Source organism: Gavia stellata, chromosome 3 (genome assembly GCF_030936135.1).
Source record: "Gavia stellata isolate bGavSte3 chromosome 3, bGavSte3.hap2, whole genome shotgun sequence".
NCBI lineage: Eukaryota > Metazoa > Chordata > Aves > Gaviiformes > Gaviidae > Gavia > Gavia stellata.
Genome location: NC_082596.1, coordinates 93580985 through 93596196, shown reverse-complemented (window position 1 = coordinate 93596196; position 15212 = coordinate 93580985). Strand labels below are relative to the sequence as shown.

At 39.2% G+C, this 15212-nt stretch overlaps 1 protein-coding gene across 1 annotated transcript in view; it reads right to left on the bottom strand.

Moving 5' to 3' along the window:
- Positions 1-15212, bottom strand: part of DCDC2 (doublecortin domain containing 2) — a 73600-nt gene that overhangs the window by 35885 nt on the left and 22503 nt on the right. The window contains exons 5-9 of the mRNA XM_059815598.1: positions 12637-12713; positions 12389-12520; positions 7067-7213; positions 5935-5989; positions 3205-3406 (exon numbers count right to left, since the gene is read on the bottom strand). Coding sequence (XP_059671581.1) covers positions 3205-3406; positions 5935-5989; positions 7067-7213; positions 12389-12520; positions 12637-12713 — 613 coding nt within the window. The remainder of the gene's footprint in view (positions 1-3204; positions 3407-5934; positions 5990-7066; positions 7214-12388; positions 12521-12636; positions 12714-15212) is intronic.

The window sequence follows — 15212 nt, the reverse complement described above, 5'->3', positions numbered from 1 at the left end:
GATGAGACACGCCTATTTCAGAATGTGGTTCAGATATATTGCTTGGCTACTATGACAAAAACTGTTGCAGCACGCATAGCTGTACCTCTTCTGGAGGGGGAAAAAATCCAAAACAAACAAAAAAACCTCTGTGGATTTTAAGGGGCCTGGAGCACTCCCTTACAAATTTTCTGCCAAAATGACTAAAGGGAAAGAAAAGGGACAAGTGGGATCTCTCTCCAGTGCTCCATGCACCCTTCACATGTTTTCCACGCAATGATAAACCACTTATTTAAAAAAATGCCATGGCAAAAAAGTGTTCCACTAAGAGCTAACAGGCTCAGAACAACCACACATGGTTTCTCACGTGAAATGGTGAATATAGGGTATTAGCTAGTATTATTGAGGGCTTGCAAAGCAGAATGCAGGAAATGGGACATCCTTCTTTTGCTCTTGATGACAGAAAAAAATTTGTTATACTTACTGCAAAATAGCAGAAAAAAAATAGAACCGGAAAAGGAATGAGAAAATAAATAAATAAATACAACATCATTAAATTTAGTTTGAATCATGTGGCAAAAAAATACATTTAAGCAGAACTAGAATAATGTAATAATAAGGATGCACCTCTTGTTAAAATACAAGCAGGGCTGAAAATCACTTTGAATAGTAGCCTTGTAATGAGAAGCTTAAGGCAACTGCTTCCTGGAATATTTTCCACTTGATATGGCTGAACAAATATTGAGGAATTTAACTGGGAAAAGATAAATCTGTAGATGTTCACAAGTCTGCAATTGTCACTGTGGTTGGCCCGAAGACTTAGAGGAGCATGAAATGGTTTGCTTTTTGTGTTTGGCAAAAGAAAACAGTTCTCACTGGCTTCGTACACATCTCCTCATCAACACAGGTCCACTGAGAGCAGGGATTGCACCCCAACAGAAATCCATTACACAGCTCTGGATTTCTCATCCCATACTGCTGTCTGAATTCAACCTCGAGACTTCATCTCCCTGCATGACCAGCTAGGTCTATCTAGGCTTGCAGAACAGCACACACATCAAACCGCCTGTTCCCACTTCTGCTAGCAGGTCTTCATACATGGACAGTAAATAGAGAGGCACAGAAAGAACAGAGAGCTTCTCCCAACACAGGGTTTAGCTCAAACCAAAGAATTGGCTGCCTTGAATAGCTTCTCTTAGTTACGCAAGACTCACAAAGCACAGAAAAGCTGAAGTGAGAAGCGAGCAGACACCTCTTCAATAAACTTAGTGTATTTCCGACCATTTCTGTTAGCAGGTGAAGCAGCAATAGTGCTGAATATGGAGAGGTAAATACCTCCCTATATTTCTCTGCTATCTACCAAAGTAAGCTTTGTCTCTTACCACTGCCTGCTGAAAGGACAGGGAAACTACTGCTGCTCTAGTTCTCTTCCCTCCACTGGGAAATGAAAGAAAGCAATCAGAAACCTCTGATAACCTAATGCAAGGCCAAAGGCAAAGAACAAATTCCTTTCACCTTAGCAAGAGGGGTCCATTTGCTTCCAGGAAACACCTGTAGAAACTTTACTCACAAAAATTCTCGGGCCAGAAAAAATAGCGTAGCGTATAGAAAATCACCATAATGGCACTAGACCTATCAGAAAAAGTTATGTGGCTTGGCTGTTCCTCATGTAAGAGGTCTGACTGAGATCTGCCTAGTCATAAGTAGAGGTTCAGAGCAGTTCAATACTCTGAACAGGAGACTAGATGAGAACATGTGGATTTTGAGCTCTGTATAAAGAATTCTGTAACAGCTTTTCCCAACAGAAGTCAATGCATCGGTTTCAAAAAAAGAGAAAACATGTCAACTGTTGAAAGTACCCAGGGTAGACAACTGCCTAAATGTAAAAGCCTTCCCCTGCATTCTTTGTGTCTTACATAATGATTCTGAGCCGTTAAAAATGGTAAGCCAAGCATGCAAGGCTCCCTCTGAGAGTCTCTCCTTCATACGTTTTTAGTATGCACCACTCAATCTGTAAAAAGTGGGGATACGTCATGATGATTTCAAGGGGAAGAATATATTCAGTCATTTCATGAGTTACAAAGGACAAATGTTTCCAGTCACTTTCATTATAACATAATTGTCATTCTACAGTAAGAAAAAAACTTGACCCAAAAAGAGTTGGCTAAAATTATGTCCACTTACCAGCAAAAGGATAGAATGGTATTTGAATCAAGACTAAAATAAACCTGAAATTCAACAAGCTTACTCTTGAAAAGACAATTATATTACAAAAGATCATATTTCATTGATCTTTTAAAATTCAAATTTACAAACCTGCTCCCAACTCAGAGCAAATTTACAAGTCATGATTCTAGACAAACAGAGGTACAAAACTGTGCTGTTGGATGAAATATACTGAAGTTTCAGATCACAATTTGTTAATTATTAACACTTAAACAGCAGTGAGAAGGAATGTCAAATGCTATGAAAAGTATAATTTATTTCTCCTGACAGATATTAATTGGCCTGTATTAATGACTTTTGGAACTATTATTAATGAGGAAAAATAGCCATCCCAGCATGTCAGCAAGATCTGTAGTGAGGGGACAGCCTTCTAGCCATTCAAAAAAATGAGGGCAAGGGGAATATCACACCATAAGATAAGCAGTTTCTCAGAGAGGATGTTTATGACTAAATTTCTAAATTGGTGCCACAGCGCAGTGGGGGAGAAATTCCGCAAGTGCCTCCAGCAGCTCTGCTGTACAATTAGTCTCGGCAGCTATCAGCTAACTGGAGTTCGTGTGTGTGTGTTATTTCCCCAGGGTCTAGTCATTTTATTATGCAGAACCAGGCAGCTAATCAGGGACCCTCAGGGAGAGCGAGGTGTCCTTTGAGCAGACCAGCTCCTTTTCTTCACTTTTTTGCAGGGCAGAACAGTGGGGAAATGGTCAAAACATGTTTTCTGTAATGCTTTTATCAAAAACTTAAAGATAGGACCATATTAGTGTAACTTCCAAGGTATACTAAATATCATAGACAATCTCATGTGATATGTAAATGAAGCCACAACTGTAGCAGTTAGGCATAGGTACGTTTCCTAAGCAGAAAGGACTTTTATAAATTCAGTTAGCCAGAGTAAACGATCAATTCAAGAATTATACAAGCATATTATTCCACTGCCTCACTGTTTTAAGTGAAGATCAAAAGCCACTATGCTACGATAATGTTTATCTCAGTACTGACCATTATCTTGAAGGACTCCTGTGGAAGCTGTCACTCTTACTGTCTGTTTTACTTTTGTAGAGTTGTTCGAAAAGTGTCGTCCGGACACAGAATCCTCTGGATTCTGGCTTTTTTTGTCCTTCCCTTTGGGAGGCTGAGGTGAGGAACTGTTTTCTCCTGGGTCACTGGATCCAACAGTAGATTTAGATTGCCGATCATTTCCCTGAAAAGAAGTGTATGTTATTATCACTGATGAAAATGACCAAGTTTATCTTTTAATTTCAACACTATTTCAACCTTTTAATACTAAGGATTGGTATCAGGTTTTAAAGAAGCATATTAATTTACCATCAGTATAGTTAAGCGATATCTTAAACTATCCAGAAAACTGTAACTATCTCATCAACTTACTGTATGATCTGATTGATTAAATGCTCATCAACAACTCCCAGAGGAAAAGAACACATTTATTATAAGGAAATAATGCTTCATTTGATTAAAAGAATGGCTAGGTAAATCTATACATGCGTGCGTGTGATATACAGCTATATCTCATCTATGCATATGCGTGGAAAGTCACAAGATGTAACCTATATAATTGTGAATAATGCATTGCCTGTGTAAATGAGACATGGGCATTAATCTGCAAAGTGTCAAAAGCAGCTGGAAGAGGATGAGAGTCTTGGTGTGGCAGTAACACTGACTGCCAAGTGGACTCTAAAAAAGGGGTCTGCCAACACATCAACTCTGAATCACCTCCGAGGACATCAGCCAGTTCCTCTGCTTGCTCTGTGGCGTATCTAGAAACAGAACCAGAAACCTGGTCCTTATTTTTACAGCTTTGATGTATGTATGATCCTGGGTGTACTAGCCAGGGACTTCATTATTTATATACATTTTTCTTCAGTCTAAATCTGTTCACAATCAACATTGTAAAAACCTGAACTGTACACAGCAGCCCTTAAGGGTGCTGTTTATATCATTCTAGGCTGCGTAAAGACTTTACCAACTGAACACCCTCCTCGTTGCCTCTCATTAGAGGCTGTCAGCCTCCTACTTTTGCCAGTCTAACAGTACGTGTAGTTCCCTCCTAATCCAGTTCTGTCAAAACACTCCATATAACAACAAAACACTCAAGCAGATAGGGCAGAAAACCTTATCAGTGTCTGGAACTGTTCACCTTATCACAGACTCAGCTAAATCACAGAAGATTAATATATTCTACTTCATTGTTTCACTTAGTGTAGCATGAGCAATTCATGCCGTTTTAGAACCTGCCCACCAGAAAGGCCTTTCATCCTCCAATGGTCACGGATAAGTCTTTTCACCTCACTGCTAAAGTTAAAAGGTAATACTATATAAAATTAAAATCTTTCCGAAAAATAAGTTCTGAACAAAATCCCGTATCTCTTTAAAAAAATCCTGCATACTTTATTATATTTTTATGTGATTCTTCTAGTTTTCACATAATCAGTAGAAATCAGTTCTGTTTAAAATATCTTACTTAAATACCATCTAGCTTCTACCATCTAATCTACCATTTATCTCCCAATACCATCATATCTACCACTTATCCCTTCTCTTTAAAGAGAAATGAGGGCACAGCAATATTTCAGCCTCTTCTAATTCAAGCTGGAGACTGTTACTCCCAAGCAATAATAGTAAAAAAGGGTAGATATCAAATAATTGAAGCAAACAATTGCATGATTTATACCAGTTCAAGTGTTGCATTAGATATTTTAAGAGCAGTAGTATACATTCCATTCCTGCCTCCTTAAATTTTGACACTTGTTATCAGTGTGTGTTACAATCCCAATGAAATAAAAGTGAATATCAAATAATTTTCTGTATAGGCTGTTAGGTAATAGCAGAAGAGGCAGGACGTTAAAACTGTTCATGAGTTATTTTTACGAATGCTAGAATTGCAAAGCTCACATTTTAAAAACAAACACCACTTGAAAGTATGTTCTTTACTGAGGTTTTATCTTCTACTGAATTTCAACAGAATGAAAGAGAGACTTGTATATTTTATTGCTTATTTTGTTTAGTAGCTCCAGGCCTTTTTGTTTTGTAAACAGTGAGTGGACATGATGAACTACCACAATTTTAGTGACAGACTGTGAGTTCGACTCTCCGCTGCCTTGTACTTGTACAGTAAACTGCGCTTGTACAGAATCAGTGCAAACAGATACTTATATTCTGATTTGGCACTGTATTAAATCCACAGTGGACTAATTTTGTACACATATAAACAGCTATACAGGATACAAAGCGGCGGTGGCTCAAGCTCTGTATTTAATGGTTAGCTAGGGCAAAACACATCAGATGATAGGAAACTGTTTTAGGGCCTTATTCAGACTCAGCATGCAGAAACACCATTTTCTGCAAGACGTTTTGTAAAAGGTTCTGTGTTTTTCCTTTAGGTGCATAATTTCAATAAGTAATTTAACAAATAAATAAAGATAGCTGACAAGGTTTATGAGAAAGACCTCAAGGCAGCAGCTGATCTTTGCTATGGAAGGTTTTATAAAAAATAAAGCAGCTATTATTGCAATAATATTTTCTCAGATTTCTTTTGTCTAATTGACACTGCAAATAGCTACAGATTCATCAAGCTTTAATAAGCATACCACCAGGTGGCTGTGGATTTTTTCTCTTCAGATTTAATTAAAACCCAAAGGACAGGGACTTTCCATCTGCCGGAATTAAGCAAAATTAGAAACAAACTTTATTATGGCACTTGATACTCACACTGCCTTTAGACTTCCGAGATCCCACAATCGGAGGTAGTACAGAGGCTTTGGAACTGCAGAAATAAACCATATCTTAGAACTGTGTATACTGTCACTGTCATAGACATTACGTATCTATAACCAAGTCAGATAACACCAAGTTGGCCATGGCAACAGAGTTAATTGTTTTATTCATTGCATGTTTTAACTAAAAATCACTCATTTCTGTTCACTAGGCTATATTTAAACACATAATCATTAACTTATTCAAACAAATGCATGATATTTCCCCACAATGCATACTTTATATACCAAAAATTTGCAGAGTAGTATTCAGTGAATGACTACGTGAAAGATCCTTACAACTATTGTAATGAAACGTTCCAGCAATTTCAATAAAACTTTTTCCATCAATGGATCAACATAGCTTTTCATGGTACTTAAATTCATTGGTTGCAAATGCTGTTTCCCAAATACTTTCAAGTTAGTCACATTGCCTACAGTTGCTCACTAAAAAAATAAAATATATAAATTACACTCCAGTTTATATGCAAAATATGGGACAAATTCTCTAAATTACACCAATTTGTGGGACAAATTTCTATTTCTTTCCATTTATTTCAATGAAATGGCTCCCAATTTTCATGTTTTCCAAAGATAATAAAAGCCCAAGTTTCTCCTTACAGAGACCCGGTTTAGGACTCTACAATGTGATAATTCTAGCCTACAAAAAATAAACGCAAACAGGAAGCATTCTTAAGGGAGTACATATTCCACAAAACATTACCAAGCAAGAGCAGATCTAGACGGGGGTAGCTGCCCCTAATTTCATTCAGCTGCACACATTCATATCCCAGGAAAAAAATAAATTAAGCCAAGTAAAAAAAAACCTTTTGCCTGACATTTTGTGATACATGACCAATGGCATGTTTATGAGGTGAAACAGCCTTCTGAACTTCCATTTTCCCTTTTATTTTTGTTATCTCAACTTTCTCAGAAGTTGTCAGTAAAGGTTTGCATCCGTACTAACCCATCCATCCCTCCCTCCCTTGTTCTTGGAATGATGATTTTGCACTCTACTGGTGGTACTTTGTAAACAAATTGACACACCCAAGCACATGAGAAGTATATCACACACCTATAGAACTTACCCCTGTGGCCTTCTTGTTGTAGATTTGCTAAACAGCAGATCCCCATACGGCAACTTCTTAAACTTTTCTCTACCCACTGCAACATAAATTTGCCCGTTCTCCAAGTCTGACCCATTCTGAACAAGTTTTCCATCTAAAGTGTAAAGTCTGAAAAATATGAAAATGCTTAATATAATAAACCTTAACATTCAGTTAGGTGTATTAAGGATGTTGAAAGCTAAGTTAATCTAAACTCACTAAATCATGTTGAATTTCTGGATTTGCAACCCAATAAAGTACAGTGGATGTCATACAATGATCAGTCACTACATAAAAAACAAAAGACAAGGAAAGACCCAGGACCTGTCCACCTCACACAGACCAAGTGAATAATATTGCACTTATATTGTTATATTGTATAGATCAGAAAGTTGGAACATGGCTGTATCTGGCAGGGTAAGGCTGGAAATAGCAGGAAATACAATAATACATTATAACAAGAAGCTGTGTATCTTAATCACCTACAATACCAATAATTAATATGTCTATTACACCAGGTAGGTTTTTACCACAATAATTTCTGTTTGTATACTTTACAGAGAAGGAAGAAATGCATTAGAGACTGGAGGGGGTAACACATTATTTCTCTGCTATCCCAATTACTTCATTGTCGAGTTTGTGATTTTATTTAAGGATGGTCAGAACACATCAGGAAGGAGGAAACATTCAGTAATAAATAAGCTCTTTCCTATGAAGCATATTCCAAAACTCAACAAAAATTATATCTAATTAAAAAGTCAACATTAACAGTTTTGCATTTAAGTCTTAAATGCAGGAATGTTGAATGGCCATCTTAATTGCCTTTCTAGAAGCCTTCTACAGGAGCCACTATTTGTGTTATTCATAAATTTCAACACAATGCAAGGAGATATAAAATTATATATACACCTATACAATGAATCTTATAGGACAAATATCAAGTGCCTGCCTTGAGAACACCCCTCACTTGTAAAGTGCAAAAATTTTCAGTTTAACAGAGAAAAAGCTGCTTCTTAAGTTCATACACACGGTGGTACAACCTTGAATAAACAGAGGAAAAAAAAGGATGCAGCTTATAGAACCAGGAATCACAGAATAGCTGAGGTTGGACACAATCTCTGGAGACCACCTAGTCCAGCTGCCCTGTGCAGAGCAAGAGCAACCGGAGTAGGTTACTCAGGGCTGTGTCCAGGTGCGTTCTGGATAACTGCAAGGACAGAGACTCCGCAACCTCTCCGGGCAACCTCTTCCAGTGTTTGATGACCCTTACAGTAAAAACGTTAGTTTTTTCTTCTGTTCAAGTGGAATTTCCTGTATTTCAGGTTGTGCCCGTTGCCTCTTCTCCTGTCACTGAACACCACTGAGAAAAGTCTGGCTCCAACTTCTTCACCCCTTCCCACCAGGTATTTATACACATTAACAAGATCCCTCTGAGCCTTCTCTTGTCCAGGCTGCAGAGTCCCAGCTCTCCCAGCCCTCCCCATGGACAGGTATCTTCCATCCCTTCGTCTTTGTGGCCCTTTGCCACACTTGCTCCACTGTGTTCATGTCTGTCTTATATCGCCCTCATGGAAGTACCTTGATTTTCTAGGTGCCTCCTGCCATATAGAAGTACCTTGGTTTTCTAAGTGCGAAGACCGAACGTTATCAAAGGTGAAATTGCAGCTTTTTAAAATCTTGATCACATTGCTGCTTCCTTGCGAAGAGCTATGCTAACTCTGAAGCACCCCCTCTGTACTACTCATATTTAATTTTTAGTGCCAACATTTCACAGGCATGCCAGCAATTCAAAGAGCAATTTACGTTTCACTATCATGCAGACGACATCAGTTACACACACACAATGAAAATAAAACAAGCAATCTAAAAATCAGCAAGCAACCTATTTCTGAATTAATCTCATTGTGTTTTGCTAGATTACATTTTGCTTTGGGGAACTCAGGGAAAACCACAGCAAATTAGCGTCTCGTAGCATAAGAACTGTTTCATATATTGTACAGTGCTGTACGTATATAGGGGTACACACAAACATGACTGTGGGTTTTTGTTCCCCATCTTCCACTTTGCTTGTGTTTTAATATTATATTTAATTCTCAAAAGTTGTTTGCTTAATAGCACTCCCAAAAATGTTATGGACAAATATCTGGCAGTCTCTAGTTGTATTTCTCCCTGAAATAACAACTGAATCGAACATAATCAGTCACTGAAGATGAAAGTGAAATTAAAAACGCATTTTAAAAAAAGGGAACTTCAAACAAATAAATGGCTATTGACTTAACAAGCATCACACAAATTTTCTGACACTTCCTTCTGAAGCCTTCTACCCACCCACCTGGCCACAACCATTCAAAGACCAGCTGGGTTCTCTCTGGCTAGTATTATGCAACAAAGATGTCCTCGTGGTCACTTCTTCTGGTCACTGGGGGATGACCTAGGGCTTGTCCTGTGGGACTTCCATTTTCCCTCCTGAAGCCAAGCCAAGAAGTGGCAGCCAAAACAAAGCAAGCAGACAGGCTGACAAAGGAGATAGCAAAGACACAACTTGCGGGACCAATATCCCCAAATTCCCAGTTGTCCATGTACCAGGTACCTGCCCATCAGGTTGCTGTACCCCATCCCCATGCAGAAAAGCTACTTTCTCATTGTTTCCTCTCCCATATTTCTTATTTCCAACCCTATTCTCAGGAGGATGATCAATTTCTTTTTTTTTTTAAAAGCCACACGTGAAACTGCGTAAGACGTGGCAGCTTTGTGTGTCTTTTAATAACATAGAAAAGAAAAACTGCCATATACATAATGCAGGTTCTCGTAATTCCACTTATCCTTCTTTAATGAGAAATTATATCTTCCCAGCATCAGTGGTCTTACGGGACCTCCCCTAATGCTAGCGCAGTTTCAGTAAACCCTAGCAATTAATGCGTAACTTATTAAAGAACAACGATCACTTTACTAACATATTTAATATGTATTCCTAGCATTTTAAGGAAAAGAAAATGAAAACTGGGTTAATAGAAAACCAGAAAAAGAAAAAAATTGAATAATTCAAAACGTCATGTACATTATCTTATTTTTTAAAGGATTAAAACTGAGCACTGAAGGGAATTTCTCAAAAGCAATCCTAGCTATGTACAGAATGATTTACACTTTCATGTACATGATTCAGTTTCACCAAGGAGTGACACCAAGTAACGAGAATAAAATGCGAAAGGTTTTTAAATTGCTAAACAACCTGAGAGCAGAAAGAATTGGTATGTTGTAAACAGCTGTTACTTTGCTCACTTCTGAGTTACACTAGCTGAGAATCAGATCCAGAAAGCTGCAACACATGTGTGGGTTTACTTTACTGCCAGTTAAAGTGATAAATAAGCCAGATAATAGGAGCAAAGAAATGCAAGGCTGAGAGGGAAAATTAGATGAGAGCTTACAGTCAACAGATAGCATTACCTTAACCTTTTATCGTCTGTATCAGCTCTGGGAAAGCAATCAGAAGAACTGAAAGAGTATTTTACCTTCACTGATTTGAGAAAGATTTTGCAAGCTTAGCCTCAGACATCGCATAAGCTGTGAAGAATGATTTTCCACAAAAGGCCCTTTCCCAGCTGAGGAATGGATTTCTGTAATGTGCTCTGCGTGGGGCAACGCTGGAATGTCGGTCGTTTCCCAGTACACACCTTGGCAGGCCACTTACACTGCAGCGTTTCTCGTGGAAACTGCCTACATCATTTTGCTCAAAAACTTGCAACAACTACCAAATCCTATTTTGGAGAGCTTATTTTACATTGTAAAAACCTTAAGGGACTGAAACTGACCTATCAAAGAGGTCACATCCTATTCCTGCGATACCACAACTCCGACCAGCTGAGAGACTGGAACTGGAAAACTCCCAACTACAACTCTAGCCGTGGTTCTTATTAGGAGGCTGAGCTGGCTGAGCATGAAGCACATCCTAGTCATGGCACAGGTCTTCAAAAACCAAAGAACCTGTAATATTTTCCTTTAAATTGTTTGCCCCAATGAATTTAAAGAACTATCAAAATTAAAAGGAACATGGACCACATCTATTATTGCACATTCCTAACATTTTCCCCAACTTTACCATGCTCATTTATTTTATTCTGACATGTAACTTAATTATTAATACTAAATACACTGCATTATTATTGTATTATTACTTGCCTACTGACTAAATATTTAATCAAGAAATAACAGTTGAATCAAACTGAGATTTTTCTCTTTTTAAATAGCAGTTGAAATGAAACCTGACGGTTACTCGGAGTCAACGTATTTCCATTTTGTGGTTTTTTGATGTGTTTTAATTTTCTTATAGTGGAATTTCCTATGAAGCAGGAATGATCCATTATGACACCAAGTTGGGCGGGTGTGTTGATCTGCTGGAGGGTAGGAAGGCTCTGCAGAGGGATCTGGACAGGCTGGATCGATGGGCCCAGGCCAATTGTATGAGGTTCAACAAGGCCAAGGGCCGGGTCCTACACTTGGGTCACAACAACCCCATGCAACGCTACAGGCTTGGGGGCGAGTGGCTGGAAAGCTGTCCTGCAGAAAAGGACCTGGGGGTGCTGGTTGACAGCCGGCTGAAGATGAGCCAGCAGTGTGCCCAGGTGGCCAAGAAGGCCAACAGCATCCTGGCCTGTATCAGAAACAGTGTGGCCAGCAGGAGCAGGGAGGGGATCGTGCCCCTGTACTCGGTGCTGGTGAGGCCGCACCTTGAATGCTGTGTTCAGTTTTGGGCCCCTCACTCCAAGAAGGACATTGAGGTGCTGGAGCATGTCCAGAGAAGGGCGACGAAGCTGGTGAGGGGTCCGGAACACAAGTCTTATGAAAAGGGGCTGAGGGAGCTGGGGTTGTTCAGTCTGGAGAAGAGGAGGCTGAGGGGAGACCTCATCGCTCTCTACAACTACCTGAAAGGGGGTTGTGGTGAGGTGGGTGTTGGTCTCTTCTCCCAAGTGACGAGTGATAGGACAAGAGGAAGCAGCCTCAAGTTGCACCAGGGAGGTTCAGACTGGATATTAAGAAAAATTTCTTCACCAAAAGGGTTGTCAAGCATTGGAACAGGCTGCCCAGGGAAGTGGTTGAGTCACTATCTCTGGAGGTATTTCAAAGATGTGGTGCTTAGGGGCATGGTTTAGTGGTGGACTTAGCAGTCTTAGGTTAACTGTTGGACTTGATGGTCTTAAAGGTCTTTTCCAACCTAAATGATTCTGTGATTCTATATCAACTTATGGAGTTTTAAAAACATATCTACACATATCAAACATATCTTGCAAATATTCAGCTTCCTAGTACCTGTGAACAGCTCCACTTCTGAGGGTAACTTTTCCTGTAACCATTTCGAGGACATGATCCCAGTGATTCAGTGTTTTCCTGGGAATGAGGAGGCGCACTACAGGGCTAATAAGGTCTCCATTAGCAATCAGGCTGAAAAAAAAGCAGAGTAAAATAATTTGGAAGAGCATTTTAAGCAAAACTCATCTGAAGTGAAGACACCATGCCCCTCCCAAAATGACAGTTCACTAACTGAAAATTCCACTTACAAAATAGTGTAGGGCTCCAGGAGTGGTCTTCGAAACCGTGCTGACACAGTGATTCTACTATGAGTAACCGGCTTGACCTGCAAGGACAAAAAGAGTTAGAAATTACTCAGTCTTCACATTGGGAAAGAATTTGCCCTGACCACCACCAGCAAAGGGGGCAGAGTATCTGCAGAAAGAAGTTCCTGGTTTTAAAACATGCATTTTACTCCATTCCAGCTTCACTTTCTACAAAGCATACAAAATTACTGCTGCAGGTTCATATACAGGTTGAATAACAACCATAGCATAGCATACCACACCACAGTGCAGCATGGCACAACGTATCGTTTCCACTGAGAGGTCAGAGTTGTATGGGCATCTTTGGTGACTTCTCAGCCATTGTTCCTAGAGACAGAAAGCAACACTCCCAAATGCTCTTCTTGCTTTCTTAGTCCCTACTGCTCATAACCATGGCCCAGGCAATTAAACCATCTTCTCTCTTTAACAATGAATGCCAACTCTAGGTCTCTCTGCTATTATGTAAGAAGTACTCTTGCTCTTCTACAGGTCTTTACATTCAAATCCATCAGTGATTTATAAAGATGCTGAATATTATCCTCATTTTAGGGCAATGACTCACAAGTGAGGTGAACTGCAGATTTTTACCTCTCAGAATAAAACATAGGCTACTTAATTCCCAGCATTATTCCCTGTACTCTTTTGAACAGACACTGCACTGAGATCGATCAGGTGGCTCAACATTAATGCCATTATACTGAACAGAAAGTTACACAATATGCCTAGCTATGATTCCCTATTGCATTTGTAAACACACTTTCAAATTAAAAAAAAAAAAAAGGTAAAACCAAACTCCAAAATCATTAGGAAGATTTTTTTTTAAATTTTCCGTAATTAGCAAATCACAATAAGGTGTCAAACCCAAACAAACATTCAAAAGTCACAGTATATGCATTAACAAGTTGGCTACATTTCTAAAAAACACTATAAAAGCTTAAAGGATTAAATATTCGGTACGCACAGAGATATGCTTTCAAATAGACGGACAAAGTTTATTTAAGCTGGCAATGTTCCAGTCACTATGTAAAGAAGTCTAATGATGTGATGTGTTGCAGCTTTATCACACCCTGTGCTAACTTAACCAATACTTCTATTTCATTTATGGAAAATGTTCTGGGCTCCAGTGCTTTAAGTCTTTGCATGGATTTTCACACAAATTCATTTAGTACTGACAGGACAGCTTTCCAGATCTTCCTCTTGTATATAATGAAAAAAGCAAGAGAGGCCTACTAGATATTTCAAACTAGCTAAAAATGGTTATTAAAATAATCAAATCTGACTTCCCACATAACTGAAAGGACCTCACACAGCAAATTTTGCACCAAGCACATAAATTCTGGAGCTAAAATAGCTCTCTTAGGGAAAAAGCAGCCAACAAACCAAAAGCAAAACTGGCATTCCTTGATGTACAATCACTTCAAGTGAGAGACAGCAACAGGTAGATCTGTTGAACAAAATCTATTCTCAATGTCTGCTAAAAAAGAAGCGTTACTATTCTGAATTCAACTCACTTCAACTTCTCGCCTTTGTCAAAGGCCCTTTGAGCAGTGTAGCCCTCCCAATCTTCCATTTTCGGAGAGACTCAGAGGACATGAAAGCCTACGCTGGTCATGGACAGAGGAAGGCAGAACGAGCCTTCGCACAGTACAGTGACCAAACAGAAGCAATCAGCAGCAGGAGGGGCGTGACAAGCTGAAGCTCAGTGCAAAGGGGTATTTTGGCCAGAGACTTCTACAAGAGGACAGACAGCAAGAAAGATGTTATTGCTGCATTGTGCCAGCAGTGCTGGTGGACCAGGCTAGGAAACAGGCTCCTGCAACAGCTGGGGACTGTCCCGTCACGCAAGCAGTTTACTAAGCAGTGTATTTACTCCTTAAGATCTATTTCATAGATACATGTTTGTTTTGGCCTCATACACTGAGAGATTTTTTACTAGATTGTACATAAGCTCTGCCTTAACGCCTAAGGTAATTGCAACTCACAGGCTTGCTGTTAATTCTAGTGTACTCTGAATCAGGTGGAAGATTCACACCTACTACTACAGGCTTGGAAAGAGAGTAAGAGGTTGTTATCATACAGCTCATTAGGGGAGGCAATGAAATTTTTGGAGACTGCCAAATAATTTAGGAGCTCAGCCATTCTTGCAGAAACATTTAAAGCACATTTTTCAGAGCATAACTGGTCTTCTATGTCACCAAAATCCAAGATGAAAATGTACTGAGTCTCTAGGAAGAAAAGGAAAACACACCTTAAACTGCAACATCTGAAAACATATCTATTGCTGCCATTAAGGGTTATTTGCCCAATGTAAGCAATCTAATAGAGAGCTTCAGAATACAGAAGAAATAAGGGAACTTTCTAAAGAGTATGCTACTGAAGGCTGAGGCAATACTGATTTACTTCCACAGCATCAGGTCCTAATATTTAGGCTTCAATCACAGGTTGCATCCAAAATGGGAATGACTTAACTTAGGCTGCCCTTACACCTTCCTGCCTAGCTGCTAGGTTGCCAGGCTAAT